The following is a 26,417-nucleotide window of genomic DNA, read 5'->3' on the forward strand; positions in this document are numbered from 1 at the left end:
CCTCCCTTAGATACTTCCGGTGGCAAAACAAACAGACAAAGTTCGAGAAGATAATGTGAAAATATACAGTATTTCAGGTAATCCGTGTTTCTGCACACCTAAATGGTATGATTTAGGTTATCGATGTTTGACATTTTGGGCCAATGATTGCTGATCACAGCTGTCTCAACTCATTGTGAAGCTTGAGCGATTGACAGAACTGCCCCTTCATCATTGTCAGTCATGCGTTGGCCGCATGTTTTGGTGGGTCATTACTGACATTCGGATATTGTTCATAACGGTGAGCTCAACATGCATAGTCACCGTGCTATCGAACTGCCTGCTTATTTGTTTTACTAATTTGGACCTAAAATATATCGGTAAGAGAATATTAAATAGTGAACTTTTACATAAAATTAGGTAGCTTTTGTCACGAACATGATCAAATCAGTCAGATGATAATACATTTCAATTCACATTCTTGAACCATTTTACTATGTTATGTGTTGTATTATATTTTTTATGCTACATCTTTTTATTGACAATTTCCTGGTTTGAAAAAAGTCGTTTATTGACAGGCTTTCGTGAGGAAGTTGACACTTGTCATGAATGGAACTTGAAATTTGCAATTTAAAAAGAAATGCTTAGAAGTTAGATGAGGTGAAAATACTGTTTCGACCAGCATCAAATTTTAGATGAACAAGATGACTAAATCACCTATTTTCTAACACCTGATCAGTTTTGGTCCCCAAACTGGGTTTCTGTGTAAAAACAGACATGTTATTTTTCTACACAATGCTTTCAGATCTGTATATTCAAACAGTAATTGTAAGTTTGAAACACAATTGTACTCTTGACACAAGCACCAAAATTCTGAATGATGGAATATTCTGATGGATTGTGCAGTAATTCATGTGGACCCAATGCAATACTGCAGATGACCCCAGTGTTGACAGGCCAAATGTGTGCACATTGGAATCACAACATTGATGATGCCATACCCCTCATTATAACATGACAAATCCCTTTGAATATACTGAATATGGGTGTTCACAGTTTACGTGTCAATTAAAAATAAGGTTAAAGAACTGAAGGCTCGGAATTCCTTGATGAATAAACCAAATCATGACTTACATTTATCACTTTATGCAGCAATGTCTGCATTAGTTGTTGGCTATGATCGGATTACTTTGGGCATGGCACACAATATAATTGACTTCCTTTGGGGTAAAAAAAACAATCTGATGTTTAGCAATAGCATTGACCAGGTGTATATTTTTGTTGTCACAAATATGATTTAGGAACATGCATCATTACATTGTTTGGTTAAATTGTTATGAAATACCTTCATATTTGGCCATAAGAATTAATGAAACCAGGATCTTTAGTGATCTTGACCTGCGAAAAGGGTTATTGCTAAAACGGCACCACAGAATGAAAGATACAGAATGTTGGTTCTTTCTGACGGTCTTCTCGCATACAACACAGTGGTGAGGCATTGTCAAGAATGATGTGTCATGGGTACATTCGTGCATTTTAAATACAGTTTCATTTTTACATTGAGTCCCGGCGATTTCATTTGAGTAAATGTACTTAAAACATCAAAGGTTGCGATGTTTTCATGCTAAATTGGGATGCCCTTTCCAATCACTGTAGGCAGAGTAGACATATTTATTTTGTAGACATTCTGCAATCCGATTATCAGCTAAGGTTGCAATGCTTTCATGCTAAATTGGGATGCCCTTTACATTAAATTCCAGTCACTGTCAGCAGAGTAGATGCATTTATTATGTTATTTATTTGTTGGTTCCCGTTTTCGCCATAAGATTTGTAGCTGTTTTCACCAAGTCGAAATATTGAAATTTTATTAACACAAACCTTAAATTGTTTTTGATTTTCTGTATGTGATGCCCTGTTTGTTTCCAGGGACAGACTTCACTGTGAGATTGCACAGATCTTTGATCTTACTCTTCCATGATGGAAGCTTTCCTGAGGAATCAGATCCTCAATGTGTGTCGTGTGCGACACCATCAACGCCTTCGTGATGCTCATTTGCCGGTCAGACGAAGAGAGCCTCGATATGATCGCCTTGGAGTGGAAGGGGAGATAATAAGGTCAGACTGAATCTTCCCTGAAAGTACAGTTTCACCTGAACATTTGTACCTATCAAAGTGGATAGTAACTTGGTTGTTCTTAGCGCTATAGTGATTGTGAGTTAGGTTGTCTTTGAATTGTGTGTTTCGAGAGATCACTCGTGGCGGCCATACCGGAAATGCCACAGTGGTCCTGAGTCCTAGTTGGCCCGGAAAGTGTATTCACCTCCCCTAAACAATGTGAATATCCAAAGATATTGAAGTCTGGTTGACTTGTTCTTGAGACATGTTTTCAGGGGTTTTATGCTGATTGTGCGTCTACTTATTTCAGTTTCATGCCCAATGACGGCAACAAAGTTGGTTTGTACATCGCAGCCTGTCCAATCTCACCTGAAGACAACTACTTTGAGATAGAAATCATTGATACAGGCTTGTTTGGAAACATAGGTATGGCTGATTATGTGGAGATTAATTTGCTGTATTAATATTATTGAGATGCTGGAGAAGTCCAATGAATCAATCTACTCAGTAAATATCTAAAACCTTTTTTGTTAAAAAGAAAAAAAATATATTGTTATGAAATCTGGATGAAAAGTATATAATTATACTTTCTAGTCTATGGGTACCGTTTTTGAAGCCCATTTCTGGTGTCCTCTGCCGTGATATTGCTGGAATATTGCTAAAACTGGCGTAAAACTAAACTCACTCACTCACTTTCTAGTGTAACAGTTACAAGGTACATCCAGGCAACAAATTGTAAATGGTAATGTTTGGTAATCCGGGTTTCAGGGTTAACTGTATAGCTGTGTTGATACAGTGCATCCTGTGCATGTAGCTTCTACCTGTAGTTGCACCAGATGCTGGATGTAGCTGATGTTGTTTCAGGTGTGGGACTGGTGCCGTGTCGCTACACTCTGGATGCTCAGCCTGGCTGGAAGCCATTCTCAGTGGGCTATCATGCTGATGATGGCAAGTAAGTAGCAACTGTGTAGAGCCATTTTCTTTGGGAAATCATCTGGGAACATTGATGGCCCGGTGTACATGGTCATTATCGTCTTGATTATCATTATCTAGGGGAACCAGGATGTAGTGCTTTTTCAGAAGAGATAACACAATAAGACAAATAGATTTGGCAACTGTCGACAAACATTGTTTGAAATTTTAAAGAAATTTCTTATCCTGACTCATGATCTTTTGCTTATCTCCCTTTCCCTTGCAAATGGTAGTGGAACACTTAAATCCCTTGAAGTTCCCGCAGCGGGCGTAAAAATACACTCACCCATGAGTTACCTCCCTTTTGCCATTTCCCACGCAAAGTCATGTGACCAGCCTTACTTGTCACTCTCTCCCTTTTCGCCCAACTTGGAGTTTGAACACTGGAGTCCCGTATCCGACAATATATCCTTTTTATTTAGGTCCTATTCTTCAAAATTACACTATGTATGGATTTGGCAATAACTACTATGTATTATATGTAAAAAAATTGTACAATTTTTTTTTGTATTTGTGTCATAATTTCATCGTTATGTAACTTTGTTTACATTTCATGAAATCTTGTAGTGTTTGCAGGCACAGGTTATCCGTACCTATGAGATCGGCGACTCAATCGACTTCCACGACTACTAGATAGTCTCCTGCAACGGTCACAGCAGGCCAGCTGTTTGACGAGCTACCACCAACTTCTCAACGGAGTGAAGTCCAGGCACACACCTCATCAGCGTTCGCAAATGCTTCTTCTACACTGCAGCAGCTTCAATCAACGCAGAACTTGATCCGGGTGAAATTATGAGACAATTCACCAACCAGATGATGGCCATGATGGAACGTAGGTTCGAGGAAGGCGAAGCCTCTCATCTACTGACATCGTGCGCAAACCTATGGGCCTGCGCGAATCTACGGACCTGTGCGAACCTACTCCTCATAGAACTATGTCTCAAGACTTCGTTGGCGAACGTATACCTTTGCGAAGGTCTCCACAGTCTGATGACTCTGTCATCTTGGAGGAGGATAGAAGACATGACATGCCTACTCACCGTTCTACATCTGCGAACCCTCAACATTCGAGAACATCACGGGATCCAATTCCTACACCAAGCCGTTCTAGATCGAGATCTCATATCTCTCACAGACGTTCGCGAAGTCACTCATCACGAGACAGAGGTTCGCGAAGAGAAGGCTCACATCACAGAAGTTCGCGAAGGGATACATCTAGGCAACAGAGGTTCGTGAAGAGTATGCTCACGTCACAGAGGTTCGCGAAGAGATGAATCCACAGATAGAGGTTCGCGAAGAGAGGAATCTCAAGATAGACGTTCGCGAAGGGAGGAATCTTCAGTTCGTGAAAGGATGGTGGAGGTTCGAGAAGGGATACAGGTTCGCAGAAGGATGATTCGCGGAGGCATAGCTCTACCGATCAGGAGATAATTGATGAATAACCAGACTTTGTCTTCCCGGACTCAGAGGTTACAGCTTGGATAGCCAATGGTTTGATCTTGGAGTCTCCTTCTAAGGATATAGATGAAGTCTACACTACACTATAAGATGCGTAATGACGGCTTTGACTCGGTGACTGTTCCTCCGATTGAACCTATATCCAAGGTACCTTGTAACATATGCACAGCTTTGAGAAAGCTGCAGACATCTACAAGGTTCGAGAACTCTCAGATCTACAGGCAGATAACAGCAACGCAAACATCTACAGGGTTCGCGAGCCCTAGGGTTAACAAACCCTTACATCAACAGGCAGGATGTTGAAGTCGACTCAACAAATAGATCTACAACATGTGCGATCTCTACAGTTTACAGCCTGCACAACTCTACAACATGCACAAACCTTATACCTGTATAGATTCAGTTTCAGACGACAACCTACTTGAAAGAATCCCTTCATCTATACAGATGCTGAGGTCTTATACCGGGTAAAAGATGGCCTGCGGATATTGTCGTTCACTCACTCACTCACTCCAACCCAACAGAGACGTACTGCATATACGCTGATGACTTCGACTCCAATATGATATCACCTATGAAGCCGATATCTCAAGTACTGGAGAACCTCAAGGCGACCTTTGTATAGGGCTTAAGGTTAACAACGCCTTCAAGAATCCTTGAACGGATGTACAGATGATATTATTAACACTCGTCACTCAGTGTGGGGGATTATGATTTTATATCCTATCAACTAGATTCGACATCGGTATTTCTTCAAGACCCATACAGACATACGTCTCGACAGCCTCCTTCGTCATGCTGGTTTATATTATCCACAATGGGAATACGTGATTTATATCACTGAACAAGATTTTACACTTGGAGCAACCCTTATTCAAGAGGTTTATATGAGCGGCGTAGAATTACGCACGCTTTTACTCAACCAACTAATTGCACCAGATTTTATGGAGGCCAACTTTCTACAACACCAGTGACATCATGCTTGAAGCTGATTGGTCCACGTCAGACAACGCCTCCCACTGACAGAGCAGGCACCAGCAAGTTTACTGACTTGTAAACAAACCCATGGTACGGGGAAATACTTCATCGGCAGCCTTGGAAACAGTATGTACCTACGGCCTGTTATCATCATGGGAATCTAATACATGTCTAGCCTTGACAGCAGTATAAACGATTTTTATTTTGGAAGCTGTCGCTGATAAAAGTCGGTATGAGTACCTGTCCCCTGCGATGCTACACTGGAGCCAGCTTTGCTATAAATAGACAACGCTTCGATGTATGCTGATCAACACAGATCGCCTGCGTATATAAGGGGAAGAATGATGTATCATCACTGCAATCAGAGGTTAGCACTTTCAATGGAACGTCCTACTGTTTGGAATATCGTCGGCTCTACGATTATTCATACGAATAACCAAGTCTATCGGCACCTATCTGCATCATCGAGGTCTACGCGGTGCCGGTTATCTGGACAACGACATACAGGTTCTTCAAAGTGCCAGTCATCTCAGACAGCAGCTGAACTTCACGATTAAGTTGCTCACGCAACTAGGATGGCTAGTGAACCTGATGAAGTTGGAGTTAGAATCAAACAAGATCTTCAATTCCTGGGAATACGAATTATCACAACACAGAATCGAATTGTGGTCCCAGAAGATCATTGGGTCAAGATACAAGCCATGATTCCACAAGCAGTCATCTCTCCGTTAACACTACGAACATGGCAAAGTCTACTCGGTTTACTAACCTCGGCGCAGGACTTGACTCGCACAGGAAAGTTACAACTAAGGCCGCTGCAACGTTTACTGACAAAACATCTGGACAGTGTCGACCCTATCTTGCTGCCAGACAATCTTAAGAGGTACCTACTTTAGTGGACCCACAGGTCGAACGTCTGCGGAGGGACCTACTTACAAGAGACGGCCTTCGACACACATCTCTACATAGACTCATCAATACAAGGTTGGGGTGCACATCTCAACAATCAAGTTGCATCAAGGAAGTGGTCCAAAACAGAGCAGCATCTTCACATCAATCTGCTGGAGATGAAAGCTGTGATCAACGCCTTACAACTATGGTCGAGCTCGCTGATCAACAGAATGCTGATGGTCCACACGGACAACTCTACAGTGGCATTCTCCATAAATCGGCAAGGATCTACAAGGTCACCAAGCCTTCTACAGCTCACATTCCAGTTGTTTCACATCATGGAGGAGGCAAACATCTGGATAAAGGCGCGTGTCACATACCAGGAGCCAAGAACATGCTTGCAGACGCTCTCTCCTGACCACTGCACCTGTCACCTACGGAATGGATGCTCCATCCAGAAGCATTTCAGCTCATCATAAGGGAAATTTGATCCCCATGCATAGACCTGTTTGCCAAGAGGTTCAACAAACAACTACAGATGTTGTTTTCTCACCAGTTCCAGATCCTCAAGCCTGGGCAACAGATGCACTGAACATATCATGGGAAGGACTAAACGCTTATGCGTTTCCACCACTGATATTACTACTGAAAGTACTGTTGAAGATCAAACAGCCATACTCGCCAGCGAGAATATGGTTCCTAGACCTAATAGAAGTCCAACAATCAAGTTACCAGATTGGCCAAACCTACTCATACATCAGCACACCAAGCAAGTCCACGGGGAACTCCAACACTGCTGTTCCAGCTACATGTGTGGACCGTATCAAAACATGTCTGAAGAAAAGAGGATACTCCGCCAGGGCAGCCAAGGCAGTAATGCTAGCGTTACGCAGAACTACTCTGCTGAAGTTTGAGACTTATGCAAGGCGGAAAGGCTTCATTGCTATCATTGAAAGCTACTCATCCTCAAGTGGCGGAATACCTGTGTCATCTTAGACAGACTAGACATCTGAAAGGTTCGACATTATCTACATACCTTGCTGCCATCAGTACAGTGATTACCATGGAAATCAAGTTGACGAAAGTACGAGAATTACTTGCTCTGCTGAGATCTTTTAAACTGGAGGACCAGCAAAAGAAGTTCAGAGCTCCGGCCTGGGATCTGAATGTAATTCTACGTCATCTTACAAGTGATGCCTACGAACCTCTAGACCAGACTACCCTCGAGCTGCTGACACAGAAGACACTGTTCCTGCTTGCGCTATCCACGGCAGTTCGGATATCAGAGATACATGCGCTGGACTTTGGTCGAACCAGATTCGACACGGGGCAACATGCTGCAGTTCATCTAGGACTTAGATGGGACTTCATTGCCAAGAACCAACTACCTGGTCAGCCAAATAGACAGTTCCACGTACCAGCGCTTTCTACAATCCTCTGACCAAAGGATATAGAGGACCTATCCTTGTGTCCGGTCAGAGCCCTGAAGATATATCTTCAAAAGACTTAAGACAAGGAGACGAAAATTCAAGCGCCTGTTCATCCCATTATCCACAGAGACATCAGCAGAAGTCTCAAGAACGATGATATCGTTCTGGATGAGAGCCGTCATATTGAGAGCCTATAAAGTAGCAGGACTAGAACCTCCTAGAGCTTCCAACCCACACGAAGTCAGAGCACTGGCGTGAACACTAGCTCTGCACGGAAATTGCTCTATATGAGCAATTATGGAGGGCTGCTTTTGGAAGTCGGACATGGTGTTTGCCAACAACTACCTCCGAGACATAGCCACTGAAGACGTCTCAGGCATCCACCCTTTTGGGCCTCTCGTTGTAGCACAGCAACTAACGGTTCCTCAAAGGCGCTGAGTTGGAAAATCTCACCCTTTATCACGTTGACTTGTTGATAACTTTTACTAAGGAAAAGTATTAGTTTGAAAGTCCATGTGCACAGTCTAGGACAGACTAGTATGAGTGATAAAAGATCCTGTACGGGTAAATATCTTACCTGTACGTGAAGGGGTCGCAACTCATTTATGATAAAGATCTTATCATAATCTATGGGCTGTTATAGATATCTAGTAATAAGAAGATACTAGTATATCTTAAGCCACATGAATCAAGATGATTCAACTTGTCTGAGATGGAAGTAAGACAAGAAAATGGTCCCCCCGAGTTATAACGGAAGTTGGAAGAATAGGATCACGGAAATACCATTTTGCAGTTCCCATGGGGGGGATACAGGATGTATCTAAGGACAGCTGATGAATCCACGATGTGGCTTGACCCACCTCCAATCCTTCGGATTCCATAAGCAAAAGATCATAAGTCTGGATAAGAAGAAATATGTAATTTTTCAAGTAAAATTGATATTTTTATATATATCCTGACTCATGACGAGAAGCCCTCCCAACCTGCCCGCTGGAAACACTTTGGATTTCACAGCAGATCCAAGTGCATGGGCAGAAAAATCAGGAGAGAGTGACAAGTAAGGCTGGTCACATGACTGTTTGCGCGGGAAAGGGCAAAAGGGAGGTAACTCGTGGGTGAGTGTATTTTTACGTCCGCTTCAGGAACTTCAAAGGATTCAAGTGTTCCACTACCATTCACAAGGAAAAGGGAGATAAGCAAAAGATCATGAGTCAGGATAAGTATAAAAATATCAAATTACATACTTGTAATGATAATTTTCATAAGTAACATTAGAAGTGTTCAGGTACAAAAATATATTAGTAATTCTTTACTGCACTGTTAGAAATGTTTGAAAATTGAACAAAGGCACATTCCAGGCCACAAGTTCGGATAGCAAAATAGATCTGTGAGTTCCTGAATATACCTCAGTGAGTATGAAGCTGCTTCATGCAATAAACATGTCGATGTATGGAAAGGGTGGTGACATGCTCTTGGTGGAGAGAGAAAGAGTGCTACACATGTTTGGTTCTTTGTCAACTGTGATGCTGTGCACGTAAACATACCTATTTAATCAACTGAAGATATTAAACTCCTGAATCCTGTCTGTCAAGAATTCGGACTAAGAACAATGTATATTTTCAGACTATACAAGGCATGTGGCTTTGGGAAGGCGTTTGGCCCAAAGTGCCACGTAGGCGACCGCATCGCAGCGGCTGTGGCATCAAGTACAGCATCAGCGACATTGAGTCTGGGAGTCCACTCACAGCCAAGGTGTTCTTCACACGTAATGGGAAGGAGGTAGGCCTGTTATGTCTTACTGTCCTTGAGGTTTAGATGTTGGGATAGTGTCAGTATGTATGTGGTATTGCTGTCAGTGTCAGCATTGTTTGTAGGGTGCATGGTTAGTATCGTATATAGTGTTAGTATGCCTTTAGTGTCAGTATCTATGTGGTATTGGTGTCAGCATTGTTTGTAGGATGCATGGTTAGTATCGTTATATAGTGTTAGTATGCCTTTAGTGTCAGTATCTATGTGGTATTGGTGTCAGCATTGTTTGTAGGGTGCATGGTTAGTATCGTTATATAGTGTTAGTATGCCTTTAGTGTCAGTATCTATGTGGTATTGGTGTCAGCATTGTTTGTAGGGTGCATGGTTAGTATCGTTATATAGTGTTAGTATGCCTTTAGTGTCAGTATGTATGTGGTATTGGTGTCAGCATTGTTTGTAGGGTGCATGGTCAGTATCGTTATATAGTGTTAGTATGCCTTTAGTGTCAGTATCTATGTGGTATTGGTGTCAGCATTGTTTGTAGGGTGCATGGTTAGTATCGTTATATAGTGTTAGTATGCCTTTAGTGTCAGTATGTATGTGGTATTGGTGTCAGCATTGTTTGTAGGGTGCATGGTTAGATCGTTATATAGTGTTAGTATGCCTTTAGTGTCAGTATCTATGTGGTATTGGTGTCAGCATTGTTTGTAGGGTGCATGGTTAGTATTGTTATATAGTGTTAGTATGCCTTTAGTGTCAGTATCTATGTGGTATTGGTGTCAGCATTGTTTGTAGGATGCATGGTCAGTATCGTTATATAGTGTTAGTATGCCTTTAGTGTCAGTATGTATGTGGTATTGGTGTCAGTGTCAGCATTGTTTGTAGGGTGCATGGTTAGTATCATTATATAGTGTTAGTATGCCTTTAGTGTCAGTATGTATGTGGTATTGGTGGCATTGGTGTCAGCATGGTCAGTAGTGTTAGTATGCCTTTAGTGTCCGTATGCATGTGGTATTGGTGTCAGCATTGTTTGTAAGTGCATAGTTAGTATATATAGTGTTAGTATGCCTTTAGTGTCAGTATGTATGTGGTATTGGTGTCAGCATTGTTTGTAGGGTGCATGGTTAGTATCGTTATATAGTGTTAGTATGCCTTTAGTGTCAGTATGTATGTGGTATTGGTGTCAGCATTGTTTGTAGGGTGCATGGTTAGTATCGTTATATAGTGTTAGTATGCCTTTAGTGTCAGCATGTATGTGGTATTGGTGTCAGCATTGTTTGTAGGATGCATGGTTAGTATCGTTATATAGTGTTAGTATGCCTTTAGTGTCAGTATGTATGTATGTGGTATTGGTGTCAGCATTGTTTGTAGGGTGCATGGTTAGTATCGTTATATAGTGTTAGTATGCCTTTAGTGTCAGTATGTATGTGGTATTGGTGTCAGCATTGTTTGTAGGGTGCATGGTTATATATCGTTATATAGTGTTAGTATGCCTTTAGTGTCAGTATGTATGTGGTATTGGTGTCAGCATTGTTTGTAGGGTGCATGGTCAGTATCGATTATATAGTGTTAGTATGCCTTTAGTGTCAGTATCTATGTGGTATTGGTGTCAGCATTGTTTGTAGGGTGCATGGTTAGTATCGTTATATAGTGTTAGTATGCCTTTAGTGTCAGTATGTATGTGGTATTGGTGTCAGCATTGTTTGTAGGGTGCATGGTTAGTATCGTTATATAGTGTTAGTATGCCTTTAGTGTCAGTATCTATGTGGTATTGGTGTCAGCATTGTTTGTAGGGTGCATGGTTAGTATCGTTATATAGTGTTAGTATGCCTTTAGTGTCAGTATCTATGTGGTATTGGTGTCAGCATTGTTTGTAGGATGCATGGTCAGTATCGTTATATAGTGTTAGTATGCCTTTAGTGTCAGTATGTATGTGGTATTGGTGTCAGTGTCAGCATTGTTTGTAGGGTGCATGGTTAGTATCGTTATATAGTGTTAGTATGCCTTTAGTGTCAGTATGTATGTGGTATTGGTGTCAGCATTGTTTGTAGGGTGCATGGTTAGTATCGTTATATAGTGTTAGTATGCCTTTAGTGTCAGTATGTATGTGGTATTGGTGTCAGCATTGTTTGTAGGGTGCATGGTTAGTATCGTTATATAGTGTTAGTATGCCTTTAGTGTCAGTATGTATGTGGTATTGGTGTCAGCATTGTTTGTAGGGTGCATGGTTAGTATCGTTATATAGTGTTAGTATGCCTTTAGTGTCAGTATGTATGTGGTATTGGTGTCAGCATTGTTTGTAGGTGGATGCATGGTTAGTATCGTTTATATAGTGTTAGTATGCCTTTAGTGTCAGTATCTATGTGGTATTGGTGTCAGCATTGTTTGTAGGGTGCATGGTTAGTATCGTTATATAGTGTTAGTATGCCTTTAGTGTCAGTATCTATGTGGTATTGGTGTCAGCATTGTTTGTAGGGTGCATGGTTAGTATCGTTATATAGTGTTAGTATGCCTTTAGTGTCAGTATGTATGTGGTATTGGTGTCAGCATTGTTTGTAGGGTGCATGGTCAGTATCGTTATATAGTGTTAGTATGCCTTTAGTGTCAGTATCTATGTGGTATTGGTGTCAGCATTGTTTGTAGGTGCATGGTTAGTATCGTTATATAGTGTTAGTATGCCTTTAGTGTCAGTATCTATGTGGTATTGGTGTCAGCATTGTTTGTAGGGTGCATGGTTAGTATCGTTATATAGTGTTAGTATGCCTTTAGTGTCAGTATGTATGTGGTATTGGTGTCAGCATTGTTTGTAGGGTGCATGGTTAGTATCGTTATATAGTGTTAGTATGCCTTTAGTGTCAGTATCTATGTGGTATTGGTGTCAGCATTGTTTGTAGGGTGCATGGTTAGTATTAGTTATATAGTGTTAGTATGCCTTTAGTGTCAGTATGTATGTGGTATTGGTGTCAGCATTGTTTGTAGGGTGCATGGTTAGTATCGGTGCATATATAGTGTTAGTATGCCTTTAGTGTCAGTATGTATGTGGTATTGGTGTCAGCATTGTTTGTAGGATGCATGGTTAGTATCGTTATATAGTGTTAGTATGCCTTTAGTGTCAGTATGTATGTGGTATTGGTGTCAGCATTGTTTGTAGGGTGCATGGTCAGTATCGTTATATAGTGTTAGTATGCCTTTAGTGTCAGTATGTATGTGGTATTGGTGTCAGCATTGTTTGTAGGGTGCATGGTTAGTATCGTTATATAGTGTTAGTATGCCTTTAGTGTCAGTATGTATGTTATTGGTGTCAGCATTGTTTGTAGGGTGCATGGTCAGTATCGTTATATAGTGTTAGTATGCCTTTAGTGTCAGTATGTATGTGGTATTGGTGTCAGCATTGTTTGTAGGGTGCATGGTTAGTATCGTTATATAGTGTTAGTATGCCTTTAGTGTCAGTATGTATGTGGTATTGGTGTCAGCATTGTTTGTAGGGTGCATGGTCAGTATCGTTATATAGTGTTAGTATGCCTTTAGTGTCAGTATGTATGTGGTATTGGTGTCAGCATTGTTTGTAGGGTGCATGGTTAGTATCGTTATATAGTGTTAGTATGCCTTTAGTGTCAGTATCTATGTGGTATTGGTGTCAGCATTGTTTGTAGGGTGCATGGTCAGTATCGTTATATAGTGTTAGTATGCCTTTAGTGTCAGTATCTTGTTAGGGTTTGGAGCCTTATAGTGTCAGCTTCTTTCTAGTTTTTTAATGTTCTGATAATATCAGAAGATTGCAGTGTTTGTGCTGTGTTAGTGTTTTGTAGGTTTAGTGTCGTTGTATAAGCATCTGTTTAGTGTTAGTGTGTTTGTAGTGTTCCATTGTTAGCGCCATTGTAGTTTTACTCTCTTTGTTATGTTAGTGTTTTTGAAGTGTAAGTGTCTTTATAGTGTTAGGAACTTTATAATGTGAGTATCATTGTGGTGTTAGTGCCCTTGCAATGTTGGTCCCTCTGTAGTGTTATCAACTTTGTAATTTCAGCTGTTTTTGTGTAAATGTCATTGAAGTGTTAGCATCTTGTAGTGTTAGCAGTGTTAGTAACTCTTTTTGTGGTGTTTTCGATATTGTGAGTGAGTGAGTTGAGTTTCTCTACGACATTCATGGGTTACTGAAGATCAATTTCTAATGTCTTTCAGTGGCATTTAGAAGTTGTACATTGATGTCCAAGATATTTTTATGGATTAAACTTCTTTTTAATTTGCGTGGGACCTCTTGATTAACTTTTAATGAACTTTAGATAAAAGAAAAAACGAGTCTACTATTCTTTTTGGAAAGCCTGCTATCAAGTAACCTTTGTGTAATTAGCAGTTGTTGTGTATTGACAATTCAACTTTCAACTCTATTATTTACCATGAATTTTCATCATTATGTAATTAACTCTTCAAACTCTTCAAAATCACTTATACAGTACTCTCCCTAGTGTACTGTGATGTCACTTGCATTGTGACGTCATAGCGACGACGTCATAGTCCTTACTGCCAGTTCACCTGATGAAGGGACCTGGAATGGTCTCGAAACGTCGTGAGAGAAATTAAAAAGAAGTTTAATCCATAAAAATATCTTGGACATCAATATTCTAACCTGGACCTTCACGGGTATTTTGATTTTGTGGGGTTGGGGCAGTGGGGTAGCGTTTGTTCGTCATGCCAAGGCCTGGGTTCGATTCCCCACATGGGTACAATGTGTGAAGCCCATTTCTTGTGTCCCTGATGTGATATTGCTGGAATATTGCTGAAAGCAGCGAAAAACACAACTCACACACTCACACATTTTTTGGTGCAAGTCTCATTGTACTGTTCTCATATTTCTAATGTCATAGTATTTTTTATGGCAATGTCCATAGTTTAGGTGATGCAGTTTTTGGTCAAGTGGTCATCATCACTGTCACTGTTATCTGGAGGCCTATTAATATCTTTGTGGTGTTAGTGCTTGTTTATTTGTCTTATGGCTGATCTTGGGCATTACCGATACATGTGTCTGTGTGTTCCTCTACAGCTGGGCACGGTGGCAGTGCCCTTACCTCCAGGGGGTTTATACCCGGCAGTAGGGCTGCACTCGGAGGGTGAGGAGGTGAAGTTGACGCTTGACTCTGAATGGACATCGGAGGAGTGTATGCTGATGGCAGTGGACAGCGGGGAAGAGGAATGGACACGCCTACACGACATTAAGTTGAACGGCACGGTCAGTCTTCTGCTTCAACATATCCTTTCAATGAATGTTAAAATTATATCAAACCTCTCTTATTTGGTTTACACTAGATTCACATTTTCAGCTGACCGGTCTTTTTTCCATGTGCATAATGTGTCCATTGTAGACTTTCACATTTTCTGTATCTCCTGTGAATCCCAAAGGATTTGATGTTGAGACTTTGTATGGTTGATCCCGACAACACTGTCGGCCAAAATGTTCACAAAAGTCTGGCTCTATCATGATGTAAGTTGGAAGTTTAGTTTGCTTTCACTCATTTGAAACATCAATGAAATTGAGGAAAATGTCATTAAATCAGGTTCCTAAATGGTATTTTTCTTGTTGGTTTGATTCTGGGAATGGGTAAAGTTTGTCAGAACTGTCGTTTGGATAGTTAGACATTCAGCAATTCCTACTGGCACCATTGACCAGGGCCCGTTTCACAAAATGATCGTAACGTTTCGATTGTCGTAACTCTTATGGTTTACCATATAATTATGTCAGTCATAGCACTGTGTTCAGCTTTGTGTCTCCTGTTACAGATCCTGGAGTATGGTGGTCGGGGGAAGTGCATCAACGATGTTGGGCTGGCCCAGGCGAGATGTCCACTTGACACGACCTTCCACTACTTTGAGCTGGAGATCGTAGACCCAGGGGAGAACTGCTACATTGCTATCGGGGTGGCCAGGAGGGTAAGCAACCTTTCACAGCCCCTTCAGTTGCATAACTTTATCTTACAGACTATTCTTTTTAATGATGTTTAAGGTAATTGTATCTGAGACAGTTTCAGTACTGGGACACTGAGACAAAATGCTGCTGTATTTATAGGTTCAGGGGTTGATTTCTGTCCTTGTAAAGCTGTAATGAAACACATTGTCATATTTTGAAATATCACTACGATACATTAAATCTGACCTGTTCTCTGTCAGGTGAGATTGAATATTTTTTAACTTATCCTATCTCACAATTTCCACTTCTCTCTCTTGCTTCGACGCTGAGTGGAACGAATGAGAACTTTTCCTGTAGGCCTCTCTTGTCCATACGCCCGTGTTCCCCAGGATGCCCTCCTTATAGGACAGGTCCCTAGTCCCAGGCTAAGCGTGCAGCACGTTCCCCTGTCTACCCACACGTGACTACCTCAGAGTGATCATTCCTCTTCTTGTCGCTCCACTGTGTGGACGTATTGTGAGAGTTCTCAGCTTTCCTTACATATATCATGGGTAGTTGACTCTAAGGATCGTAATTTTGCGCACACTGTAACAATATTTACTTCCTCGGATCCCACTCGTCATGTGTGGGTTGTACTGACCTGTGTTCCTGAATGTTCTCCCTTATCAAGGACGTTTTTAGAGCATATAGACATGCTTGGCTCCCGTTGGCTGGCAGACAGAGCTCGTTACACTTCAACAGTTGATCACCCGACAAACCTCCGCTTTCAACGACCAGTATTAACTGCTCGTTGTCCGGAGATTCCCATGTTGGATGGTGATGATTTTATTGGCGCATCATCAGATGTCTACTCGTCGTTCCCGCCTCATCAAACCGCTGTGTTGCCAGCTGACTCACACAGCCGATCAACATCGTCAAATCGCCGAACCGATTCACCACACCAAATCGGTTCGCTATACCGAATGGATTCACCAGACCGAACCGTTTCGCCGCGGCGCATGTGGATTACGACATCGACTCAATTCGCCATAATATTGAGACTGTTATCGCCGAAACGGTTCACGTCATCGATTCGATTCACAGCACCGAAACGACTCGCCTCGCCGTAACGGCTCTCTTCACCGAAACGATTCACCTCGGCCGGACATTTCACCTCGCCTCACCGGTTCATCTGATCGTTCTAGATCACTCCATCAGCTGAGATCATTTAAACGTTTCGGATTACCGAACCAATCCAGATCACAGTCACAATCCAGCTCACAACGCCGATCCAGATCACGGACTGATTCAGATCACATCAATGTTCCGGCTCACCACCCTGAACCGATTTACCAGCCCGACTCGTACCGTTTCACCCGGCCGAACCACTTCCTATCGCCGAACCAGTTCATTTGGTCGTTCAAGATCACTGAATTGTCAGCATTCATTGAACTGTCAGCATTCGTCAATAATCCATTCCTCGGACCTTGCCAGCAATTGAGCTTATTCATGAATTGGGCGATTCACCACTCATGTTATTTCCAACACGGCGCTTCTTACCAGCCTATCAGAGCCTATCAATGGTAGTATCAATGTGTCTGGGATGCCTCCCAAGACACTTAACCCACATCGAACCTCGTCTTTATTTTCATGGTTCGGGATATGCCAGTCGCCTATAAGATGCAGGAATTGTTTTGGTTGATTCGACACACATGATCGCATGGTTCGCCGACCACCTACAGCTACCTAGAGCAAGATACTAGATGTTCTATTGATTACATTCAACATGAAGGATCGGGACTTGTCAACATTGGTTTTCCAAATCCTCAATGAGGTTTGGGAACTTGCATCTAGATTAGGGCCAAATTTGTCAATCCTAGTTTTGAGGGCATTTGTGAGGCGCTGAATTCCTCATTATGAAGTGGCAAGCTCTAAGCACGACAATTTGATTTGTTTATCCGGTTTACCTTTCAGGCTTGTGAGGCGTTTAATGTTTTTAGTCACATAACCTATCCCACCTTGTACCCCTTTTTCGGCTGGTTGAACAGAGGTAGTAGCTATGTGCTTCACCATGCCGAATCGATTTATATGTGATGTCAGTAGCACAGTCATCTAGACATATCACTCTCGGCACTTGACGGTCTGATGATCCCAGTTCTCAAGAGTCCTCCGTGACCGGGGCTCATCTTATTCCAGACTTAATCTACCATCCGATCTTCACCTTTGATGAATGATTCAGTTCAACGAATCTACCCTTCGGTGTAGATATCCGTTCTCCAACCACCCGATAGGGCATTACTAGATAAGATTGCTAGCCAGGAATACTTTACCACGCTTCACTGAGTCTTGTTACTACAGACTACTCGTATCAGCGTGTTTGTGTATCGCTGGGTGCAATTATTGCAGATGGTTCGTCATTTTCAGCTCCCTTTATTTTACATGATAAGCAAGTTTCTTAACAGATAACAGATGGGTCAAGTTTTGCGCATAGTACCAGCAGTGATGTTTTGTCAAATAGCCAGCATAGCTCTGCCCGGAATTTATGGGTTGCGACTCGCCCGGTTAACCAAAGACCTTGTTGTCCGTATTTTTGTCACTCGTGTGTAACGTTTGCAAAAGGCGGACTACTGTTTGTTTGATGATTAGAGTGACTATGAAGTGCCCTTGCAGACTTGTCTTGGTCCCACAAAATTGGATATCAAGTCCAGCCTCTAAATGCTAGTAACAATGAACGGTGCCATTCCCGGTAAGAGTGATTGTGTCGGGATTTTGACAGCCAGTCAAGAGAGACTGCTTATCAAGGGTGACAGACAGAAACACCCGTGAATGGTTTGACTTTTCCTGGGGTTACTCGGTTTTCTACACTAGTTCAAGCACTGAGTTCAGAGGTCACTGCAGTTATGCAAGGACTGTCACCAGGCAGTGATCTACTACCTTTATCACTCCACCTGGCGAACCATCATTTTCTTCGGCCAACCGAAACATTTGTGAGGTCGCCGATCGTACGAATTTCTTCAATTCATTTACAAAGTGAACGTTCCTGTAGATTGACTGACAATCTCCATGCGCCGAACATACTACATTCAGCGGACCGTTAGAACTGACATAGTAGCTCGACTTATTAAACGTTCTTATCTCAGGAGATATCTCTTTGTCAGAGGCAAGAGTTATTAGACCTCTCATTTCCCTCAACCTGCGAGACGCCTATCTTCATATCCCGATACATCTAGACTATCGGAAGTATCTTCGATTTACTTTCAAGGGGCGTCATTGATACCAATGGAGGGTCCTGCTGTTTGGCATATGTACGGCCCCGTGGCTTTTTACTCAGATACCCAATCTGATAACAAGCTACCTGCATTGTCGAGGCGTGACATTCTAGAACTATATTGACGACTGTGTTCAAGCCCAGCAGGATCCATTCGTCCTTCCTCTCCACAGGCAGTTCATCATCAAGTTGCTCGCGCAATTAGGATGGCTGCTGAATTCGGAGAAATCGGAGGTAACACTGACCCGGTGATTTCTTTTTATTGGGACAATATTCAACATGACAGGTCATGATGTTTGTGCCCCAGGAGAGGTGGGACAAGATTCAGTGCAACGCAGCACTAGTGCTGGTCCAACCCACAATCTTTTGCCAGTGGCAAAAGTTACTAGTGTGGTTGATGTTGGCACAAGAGCTGACTTACAGGGGCCAGCTGCAGCTTAGCCCTCTTCAGATGTTTCTGTGCCCATACATCCGGGACGACAACCCTAGGGAGTTGATTCGTCTTCCGCACAACTACATTCAGTCTTTTGTTGGGGGCTCAACAAGTGGAATGTTTGCGTTGGAGTCTCTATGGTGCACTTCATACCGACTCAACACCTGTTCGTCGACGCATCTTTCAAGGTGGGGAGCTCACTTTCTCCATTAAATGGACTATCAGAAAAAATGGTCATCAGGAGAAAGGGCCTTCATATCAACGAATCAGCACTGTTGTTCTCGCCGTTCGGCATTGGGCAGTTGAACTATGGTTCACTCATATACTGATTCAATCAGACATTTCGATGGTAATTTTGTACATAAACCATCAGGGGTCGACACGATCAGCAGCTCTGCTTCAGTTGATGTTTCGAATTTATCATCTGATAGGTTCACTCAACACAGTGGCCAGAGCCCGACACATTCCCAGGATGAGGAATGTCATTGCCGATGCCCTGTCACGTCTCAAACGCCTGTCACTCATGGAGTGGAAACAACTGCCTCTGATATTCCAATCGAAGATCTACCTATTATCATGACCAGAGGTAGACCTGTTCGCCACTCGGGACAACCATCAGCTTCTGCGCAGATGATCACCAGTTGCGATCGTTTCTGCTTTGTGTACAATCTGAATAAAATTCTGAATTTTATTTCTGATTTGTGTCTTCGATTCTTCTGGGACTTCGATTTCTCCTCTCAATTGAATTTGAGACTCTGGAGAGTCGCCACCTCACTTACTGTCGTCTGCTCTGTGGAGTAATTACATCAGTGAAGTGAGTCATTCCAGAAGTGTTACACTTCTTAGCGTTCATGCTCCTAAGTGCCTATACACATCTATGTGATCTTACTGTGGTAAGTAGTGGAAGTCATAAGATGATGTTGTGGTACTGAAGCGTTAAAATTGTGAGATTTCCGATTCAATTACCCTTTCACCCTCCTCGGGACGGTGTCTGTGGGGTTTGTTTCGAAGCAGGGGCTGGCCTGATACTAGTCATTAGACTTTTATTACGGGGGTACCTTGGAAATCGTGGTAATGCGACCGATTACACTCGCTAAGCTGCGTCCCTTCACTTTCGTGAAGGTAGTGACTGAACACCACATTGCTTGGGAGTCCCGGTCCCTTTGGAGCAATTGCGCTTGCTGACCTCTACTCCACGGAGCAATCACGTCAGTATAGTGAGTCCTTTCCGATTTCCTTATGGATTTCGTAGCGTTCAAGCTCCTAAGTACCGTAGCACATCGTTGTGACCTAACTGTGGTAAGTAGTGGAAGTCATGAGCGTTAAACTTGTGAGTTTTCCGATTCAGTTTCCTTTTCCCCTCTTCGTGATGGGGTCTAGGGGGCTGTCTCGAAGCAGGTAAGAGCCCGATTACTAGTTGTAATTACGGGGGTACTCTGATAAATCGTGGTGAAGCAAGGTGACTTGCCTAGTTGTGTTTTCTTGCGTATGCGAGGGTTGCTGCCGAAAACCACATCACTCAGGAGCACCCTCTCCTTGGGAGCGATGATGCCTAGTACGCCAAGAGGTTCAGGAGAACCCATCACTAGTATAGGTACTATGCTAGTCGGATCCTGCGGCTGAACACCACATTGCTCAGGAGCACCCTCTCCTTGGGAGCGATGATGCCAAGTAAGCCAAGGGGTTCAGGAGAACCCATCACTAGTATAGATACTATGCTAGTCGGATCCTGCGGCTCAGGAACACCACATTGCTCAGGAGCACCCTCTCCTTGAGGAGCATGATGCCAAAAGTAAGCCAAGATGAAAAACCCATCACCAAGTGGGAGCGATGATGCCAAGTAAGCCAAGGGGTTCAGGAGAACCCATCACTAGTATAGATACTATGCTAGTCGGATCCTGCGGCCGAACACCACATTGCTCAGGAGCACCCTCTCCTTGGGAGCGATGATGCCAAGTAAGCCAAGAGGTTCAGAAAAACCCATCACTACATCACTAGTCACATTGCTCAGGAGCACCCTCTCCTTGGGGAGCGATGATGCCAAGTAAGCCAAGGGGTTCAGGAGAACCCATCACTAGTATAGATACTATGCTAGTCGGATCCTGCGGCCGAACACCACATTGCTCAGGAGCACCCTCTCCTTGGGAGCGATGATGCCAAGTAAGCCAAGAGGTTCAGAAAAACCCATCACTACATCACTAGGATAGGTACTATGCTAGTCGGATCCTGCGGCCGAACACCACATTGCTCAGGAGCACCCTCTCCTTGGGAGCGATGATGCCAAGTAAGCCAAGGGGTTCAGGAGAACCCATCACTAGTATAGATACTATGCTGGTTGGATCCAGCGGCCGAACAGCACATTGCTAGGAGCACCCACTCCTTGGGAGCGATGATGCCAAGTAAACCAAGGGGTTCAGGAGAACCCATCACTAGTATAGGTACTATGCTAGTCGGATCCGGCCTCCCTTGTTCATTGCTATCTACGGTTGTCATTAGCCTATACAGTATATACTGTCAGTGCCTTTTGACTTAGGGTAATCTGTGACCCGCCGTCCAACCGTGGGATAAGTGCAAATCGTGAGATAGGATAAGTTTAAAAAATTTAAAATTTTAATATAAATTGTATATTTATATACTTATCCTATCTCACGAGATGGATGCGAAACCCAGCCTCCCCTCTACTCAGATTACGATGGTTATGTATACTGTCATTGGCTCCAAGAAGAGAATGATCACTCTGAGGTAGTCACATGGGTAGACAGGGGAACGTGCTGCACGCTTAGCCGGGGACTATGGACCTGTCCTCTAAGGAGAGCAGCCTGGGGAACACGGGCGTATGGACAAGAGAGTCCTACAGGAAAAGTTCTCATTCGTTCCACTCAGCGTCGAAGCAAGAGAGAGAAGTGGAAATTGTGAGATAGGATAAGTATATTAAATATACAATTGATATTAAAATTTTCAAGTGGCCTAAATAAAATATGATCAGATTTGTAAACTTCAGTAATACTATGAATGAAACATAACAAAAATTACAACTTTTTTTTAACCTTGTATTCTTTCTGTCAGTGAGTCATCAAACTTCATTTATGGTTGTAATATCTGGGAATGTTACATTGCAAAATTTGAACCAGTGTGAGTGAAATGTGTCATTGTGTTTCAGAACTATCCACGTCATCGACATCCAGGCTGGAACCGTGGGTCTATAGCATACCATGCAGGTGAGTTACAGGAACCATCAGTATACATCATACCCTACAATATAGATTCTTATATGTAGCATTATAACTTTCAAACTGGGATAAAATTATGTGATGTTTAATTTCAGATGATGGGAAAATCTTTGTTGGATCTGGAATTGGAGATCCTTTTGGCCCAAGATGCCACAAAGGTATGACACTGTTGTATCCCTGTTATCCTCCTACCTGTTTGGGGGTAATGCCTTTGTGTAACAAAAGTCCTATGGAATAGTGGATAGATTACAGCTCTCTGTTGATATTGTGTTATGTAAACACTGTAAAAGTATTGAGGATGAAATCCATATTGTCTATATTTGTAACCGCTATGAGGATATGCGTCGGCGTTACATTCCGAAAACGGTCCATGGATATTATTATTCACTCCGCAGCATATGTACATCATCCGACAATAACATCATAAATATTTTTGTCAAGTTCTTAGAACATGTTTGTTCTGCTCCTGTTAGCGTTGTTGTATGAAAATGGTAACCAAAATCACTATTGTACCACCTTGTACGATGGGTCGTATGGCCTTTATACAAAATAAACCCTTCTTCTTCTTCTTCTTTCTTCTTCCTTCTTTCTTCTTTCTTCTTCTTCTTCTTCTTCTTTCTTCTTCCTTCTTCTTTCTTCTTCCTTCTTTCTTCTTTCTTCTTCTTCAGGGCAGTAAGGAATTTACCCATTTATTACATGTTTTGCTGCAAAACGTGAGATGCATCTCCTTATGTGATGGTATGATTGTGCAGGTGACATCATGGGATGTGGAATCTACTTCCCCAATGACTACGACAGCGAGGCAGACAGTGATCTATCACCAGAAGATCCAGAAGACGACATTTCACTTGAGAATGATGAGTTGTCTTCAGACTCGGAGGAGGAGGAGGAGGAGGAGGGCTGGGCCCGCCACCCAGAGGACGTAGGAACTAAAGTTCAGGTAGATATGAACCAGATGTGAACCAGATAGGATCGTATAGATAAATGTATAACAGATAGGACAGTATTGGTAGAACCAGAGATGGCAGTATGGGTAGACATGAACCAGAGATGGCAGTATGGGTAGATATGAACCAGAGATGGCAGTATGGGTAGATATGAACCAGAGATGGCAGTATGGGTAGATATGAACCAGAGAGGACAGTATTGGTATAGCCACAGATGGCAGTATGGGTAGATATGAACCAGAGAGGACAGTATGGGTAGATATGAACCAGAGAGGGCAGTATTGGTAGAACCAGAGAGGGCAGTATGGGTAGACATGAACCAGAGATGGCAGTATGGGTAGATATAAACCAGAGAGTACAGTATTGGTAGAACCAGAGAGGGCAGTATGGGTAGATATGAACCAGAGAGGACAGTATTGGTAGAACCAGAGATGGCAGTATGGGTAGATATGAACCAGAGAGGACAGTATTGGTAGAACCAGAGATGGCAGTATGGGTAGACATGAACCAGAGAGGACAGTATTGGTAGAACCAGAGATGGCAGTATGGGTAGACATGAACCAGGGAGGACAGTATTGGTAGAACCAGAGATGGCAGTATGGGAGATGGCAGTATGGGTACAGTATTGTACCAGAGATGGCAGTATGGGTAGACATGAACCAGAGAGGGCAGTATGGGTAGATATGAACCAGAGAGGGCAGTATTGGTAGAACCAGAGAGGGCAGTATGGGTAGACATGAACCAGAGATGGCAGTATGGGTAGATATAAACCAGAGAGTACAGTATTGGTAGAACCAGAGGGCAGTATGGGTATGAACCAGAGAGTACAGTATTGGTAGAACCAGAGATGGCAGATATATGGGTAGATATGAACCAGAGAGGGCAGTACAGTATGAACCAGAGATGGCAGTATGGTAGAACCAGAGATGGCAGTATGGGTAGAGTATGAACCAGAGGAGGTAGAACCAGCAGTATGGGTAGACATGAACCAGGGAGGACAGTATTGGTAGAACCAGAGATGGCAGTATGGGTAGACATGAACCAGGGAGAGGACAGTATTGGTAGAACCAGAGATCACAGTATGGGTAGACATGAACCAGGGAGGACAGTATGGGTAGATATGTACCAGAGATGGCAGTATGGGTAGATATGTACCAGAGATGGCAGTATGGTTAGATATGAACCAGAGATGGCAGCGTGGGTAGATATGTACCAGAGAGGGCAGTATGGGTAGATATGTACCAGGGAGGACAGTATTGGTAGATATGTACCAGGGAGGACAGTATAGGTAGTTATGTACCAGGAAGGACAGTATGGGTAGATATGTACCAGAGAGGGCAGTATGGATAGTTATGTACCAGGGAGGACAGTACTGGTAGATGGCAGGAAGTTTGATGTGGGAAGATATGTACTATAGAGAACCCTATAGTGAAAAATGTACAAGGTAGAGTGGCCATGGTAGTGTGAATGAGGGGATATATCTTTTCAGCAAGTAGCTGTCTAAATATTCTAATAAGTTTATTCTAAGATAAACAATAACAATTGATTGATACATCACTCTCAGTAATTTTGAAATCGTTGTTTTCTCCGAAATATTGAGTTACCTCCCTTGTTGCAGGTATTCTTCACAAGGAATGGCAAGATGGTTGGGAAGAGACAGGTGGCAATACCACGAAGGGGATTCTACCCAACAATAGGAATGCTGAGTAGCTGTGAGAAAGTGCGAGTTGACCTTCGACCCCTCACTGGTTGACCTTCACCTACATTAGATGTACAGAGAATGCAAGATATGATGGTTGTTTGGAAGCCAAATTTGTGAAAAAAATCCGGTTTTCCCGAGGCTTATCTTTGGTTGACCAACATGTTCATCACATAGACATAAAGGGCACGAGAGAAAGTAGTTTGCAGGGGTGATTCATATCAGTGTGAGTGTCTTTCTGGTGACATCAGTCAAACCTAGATCTGGTCAGTACAAAGCTGATGTAGTTATTATACTTACGATTGTGTGATTGTGCCTGCTGCTGCACTGGTAGCTACACTGATAGTGCCTACTGCTGCACAGGTAGTTATACTGATAGTGCCTGCTGCTACACTGGTAGCTCCACTGATAGTGTCTGCTGCTACACCGGTAGCTACACTGATAGTGCCTGCTGCTGCACAGGTAGTTATACTGATAGTGCCTGCTGCTACACTGGTAGCTCCACTGATAGTGTCTGCTGCTACACTGGTAGCTCCACTGATAGTGTCTGCTGCTGCACAGGTAGTTATACTGATAGTGCCTGCTGCTACACTGGTAGCTCCACTGATAGTGTCTGCTGCTGCACAGGTAGTTATACTGATAGTGCCTGCTGCTACACTGGTAGCTCCACTGATAGTGTCTGCTGCTACACCGGTATCTACACTGATAGTGTCTGCTGCTACACCGGTATCTACACTGATAGTGTCTGCTGCTACACTGGTAGCTCCACTGATAGTGTCTGCTGCTACACTGGTAGCTCCACTGATAGTGTCTGCTGCTACACCGGTAGCTCCACTGATAGTGTCTGCTGCTGCACAGGTAGTTATACTGATAGTGCCTGCTGCTACACTGGTAGCTCCACTGATAGTGTCTGCTGCTACACCGGTAGCTCCACTGATAGTGTCTGCTGCTGCACAGGTAGTTATACTGATAGTGCCTGCTGCTACACTGGTAGCTACACTGAGCTCCACTGGTATCTACACTGATAGTGTCTGCTGCTACGGTATCTACACTTCGATAGTGTCTGCTGCTACACTGGTAGCTACACTGATATGTCTGCTGCTACACTGATAGTGTCTGCTGCTACACCGGTATCTACACTGATAGTGTCTGCTGCTACACTGATACACTGGTATCTACACTGATAGTGTCTGTCTGCTGCTACACTGGTAGCTCCACTGATAGTGTCTGGCTATCTACACTGATAGTGTCTGCTGCTGCACAGGTAGTTATACTGATAGTGTCTGCTGCTACAACAGGTATCTACACTGATAGTGTCTGCTGCTACACCGGTATCTACACTGATAGTGTCTGCTGCTATACTGGTATCTACACTGATAGTGTCTGCTGCT

The 26,417-nt window shown here is 42.9% G+C and overlaps 1 protein-coding gene across 1 annotated transcript in view; it reads left to right on the forward strand.

Annotated features, from left to right (window-relative positions):
* The window catches only part of LOC124270493 (SPRY domain-containing protein 3-like), a 27,217-nt gene continuing 800 nt past the window's right edge, over positions 1-26,417 (forward strand). The window contains 12 exon segments of the mRNA XM_046705503.1: positions 1-77; positions 1,906-2,093; positions 2,404-2,519; positions 2,958-3,045; positions 9,446-9,509; positions 9,512-9,601; positions 14,610-14,795; positions 15,344-15,493; positions 22,311-22,368; positions 22,476-22,538; positions 23,133-23,320; positions 24,946-25,554. Of these exon segments, the coding sequence (XP_046561459.1) occupies positions 1,954-2,093; positions 2,404-2,519; positions 2,958-3,045; positions 9,446-9,509; positions 9,512-9,601; positions 14,610-14,795; positions 15,344-15,493; positions 22,311-22,368; positions 22,476-22,538; positions 23,133-23,320; positions 24,946-25,080 (1,278 nt within the window). The 5' untranslated portion in view covers positions 1-77; positions 1,906-1,953 and the 3' untranslated portion in view covers positions 25,081-25,554.

This window comes from Haliotis rubra, unplaced genomic scaffold, assembly GCF_003918875.1.
Source record: "Haliotis rubra isolate DU_JTF1 unplaced genomic scaffold, ASM391887v1 Scf152, whole genome shotgun sequence".
In the NCBI taxonomy this organism is placed as follows: domain Eukaryota; kingdom Metazoa; phylum Mollusca; class Gastropoda; order Lepetellida; family Haliotidae; genus Haliotis; species Haliotis rubra.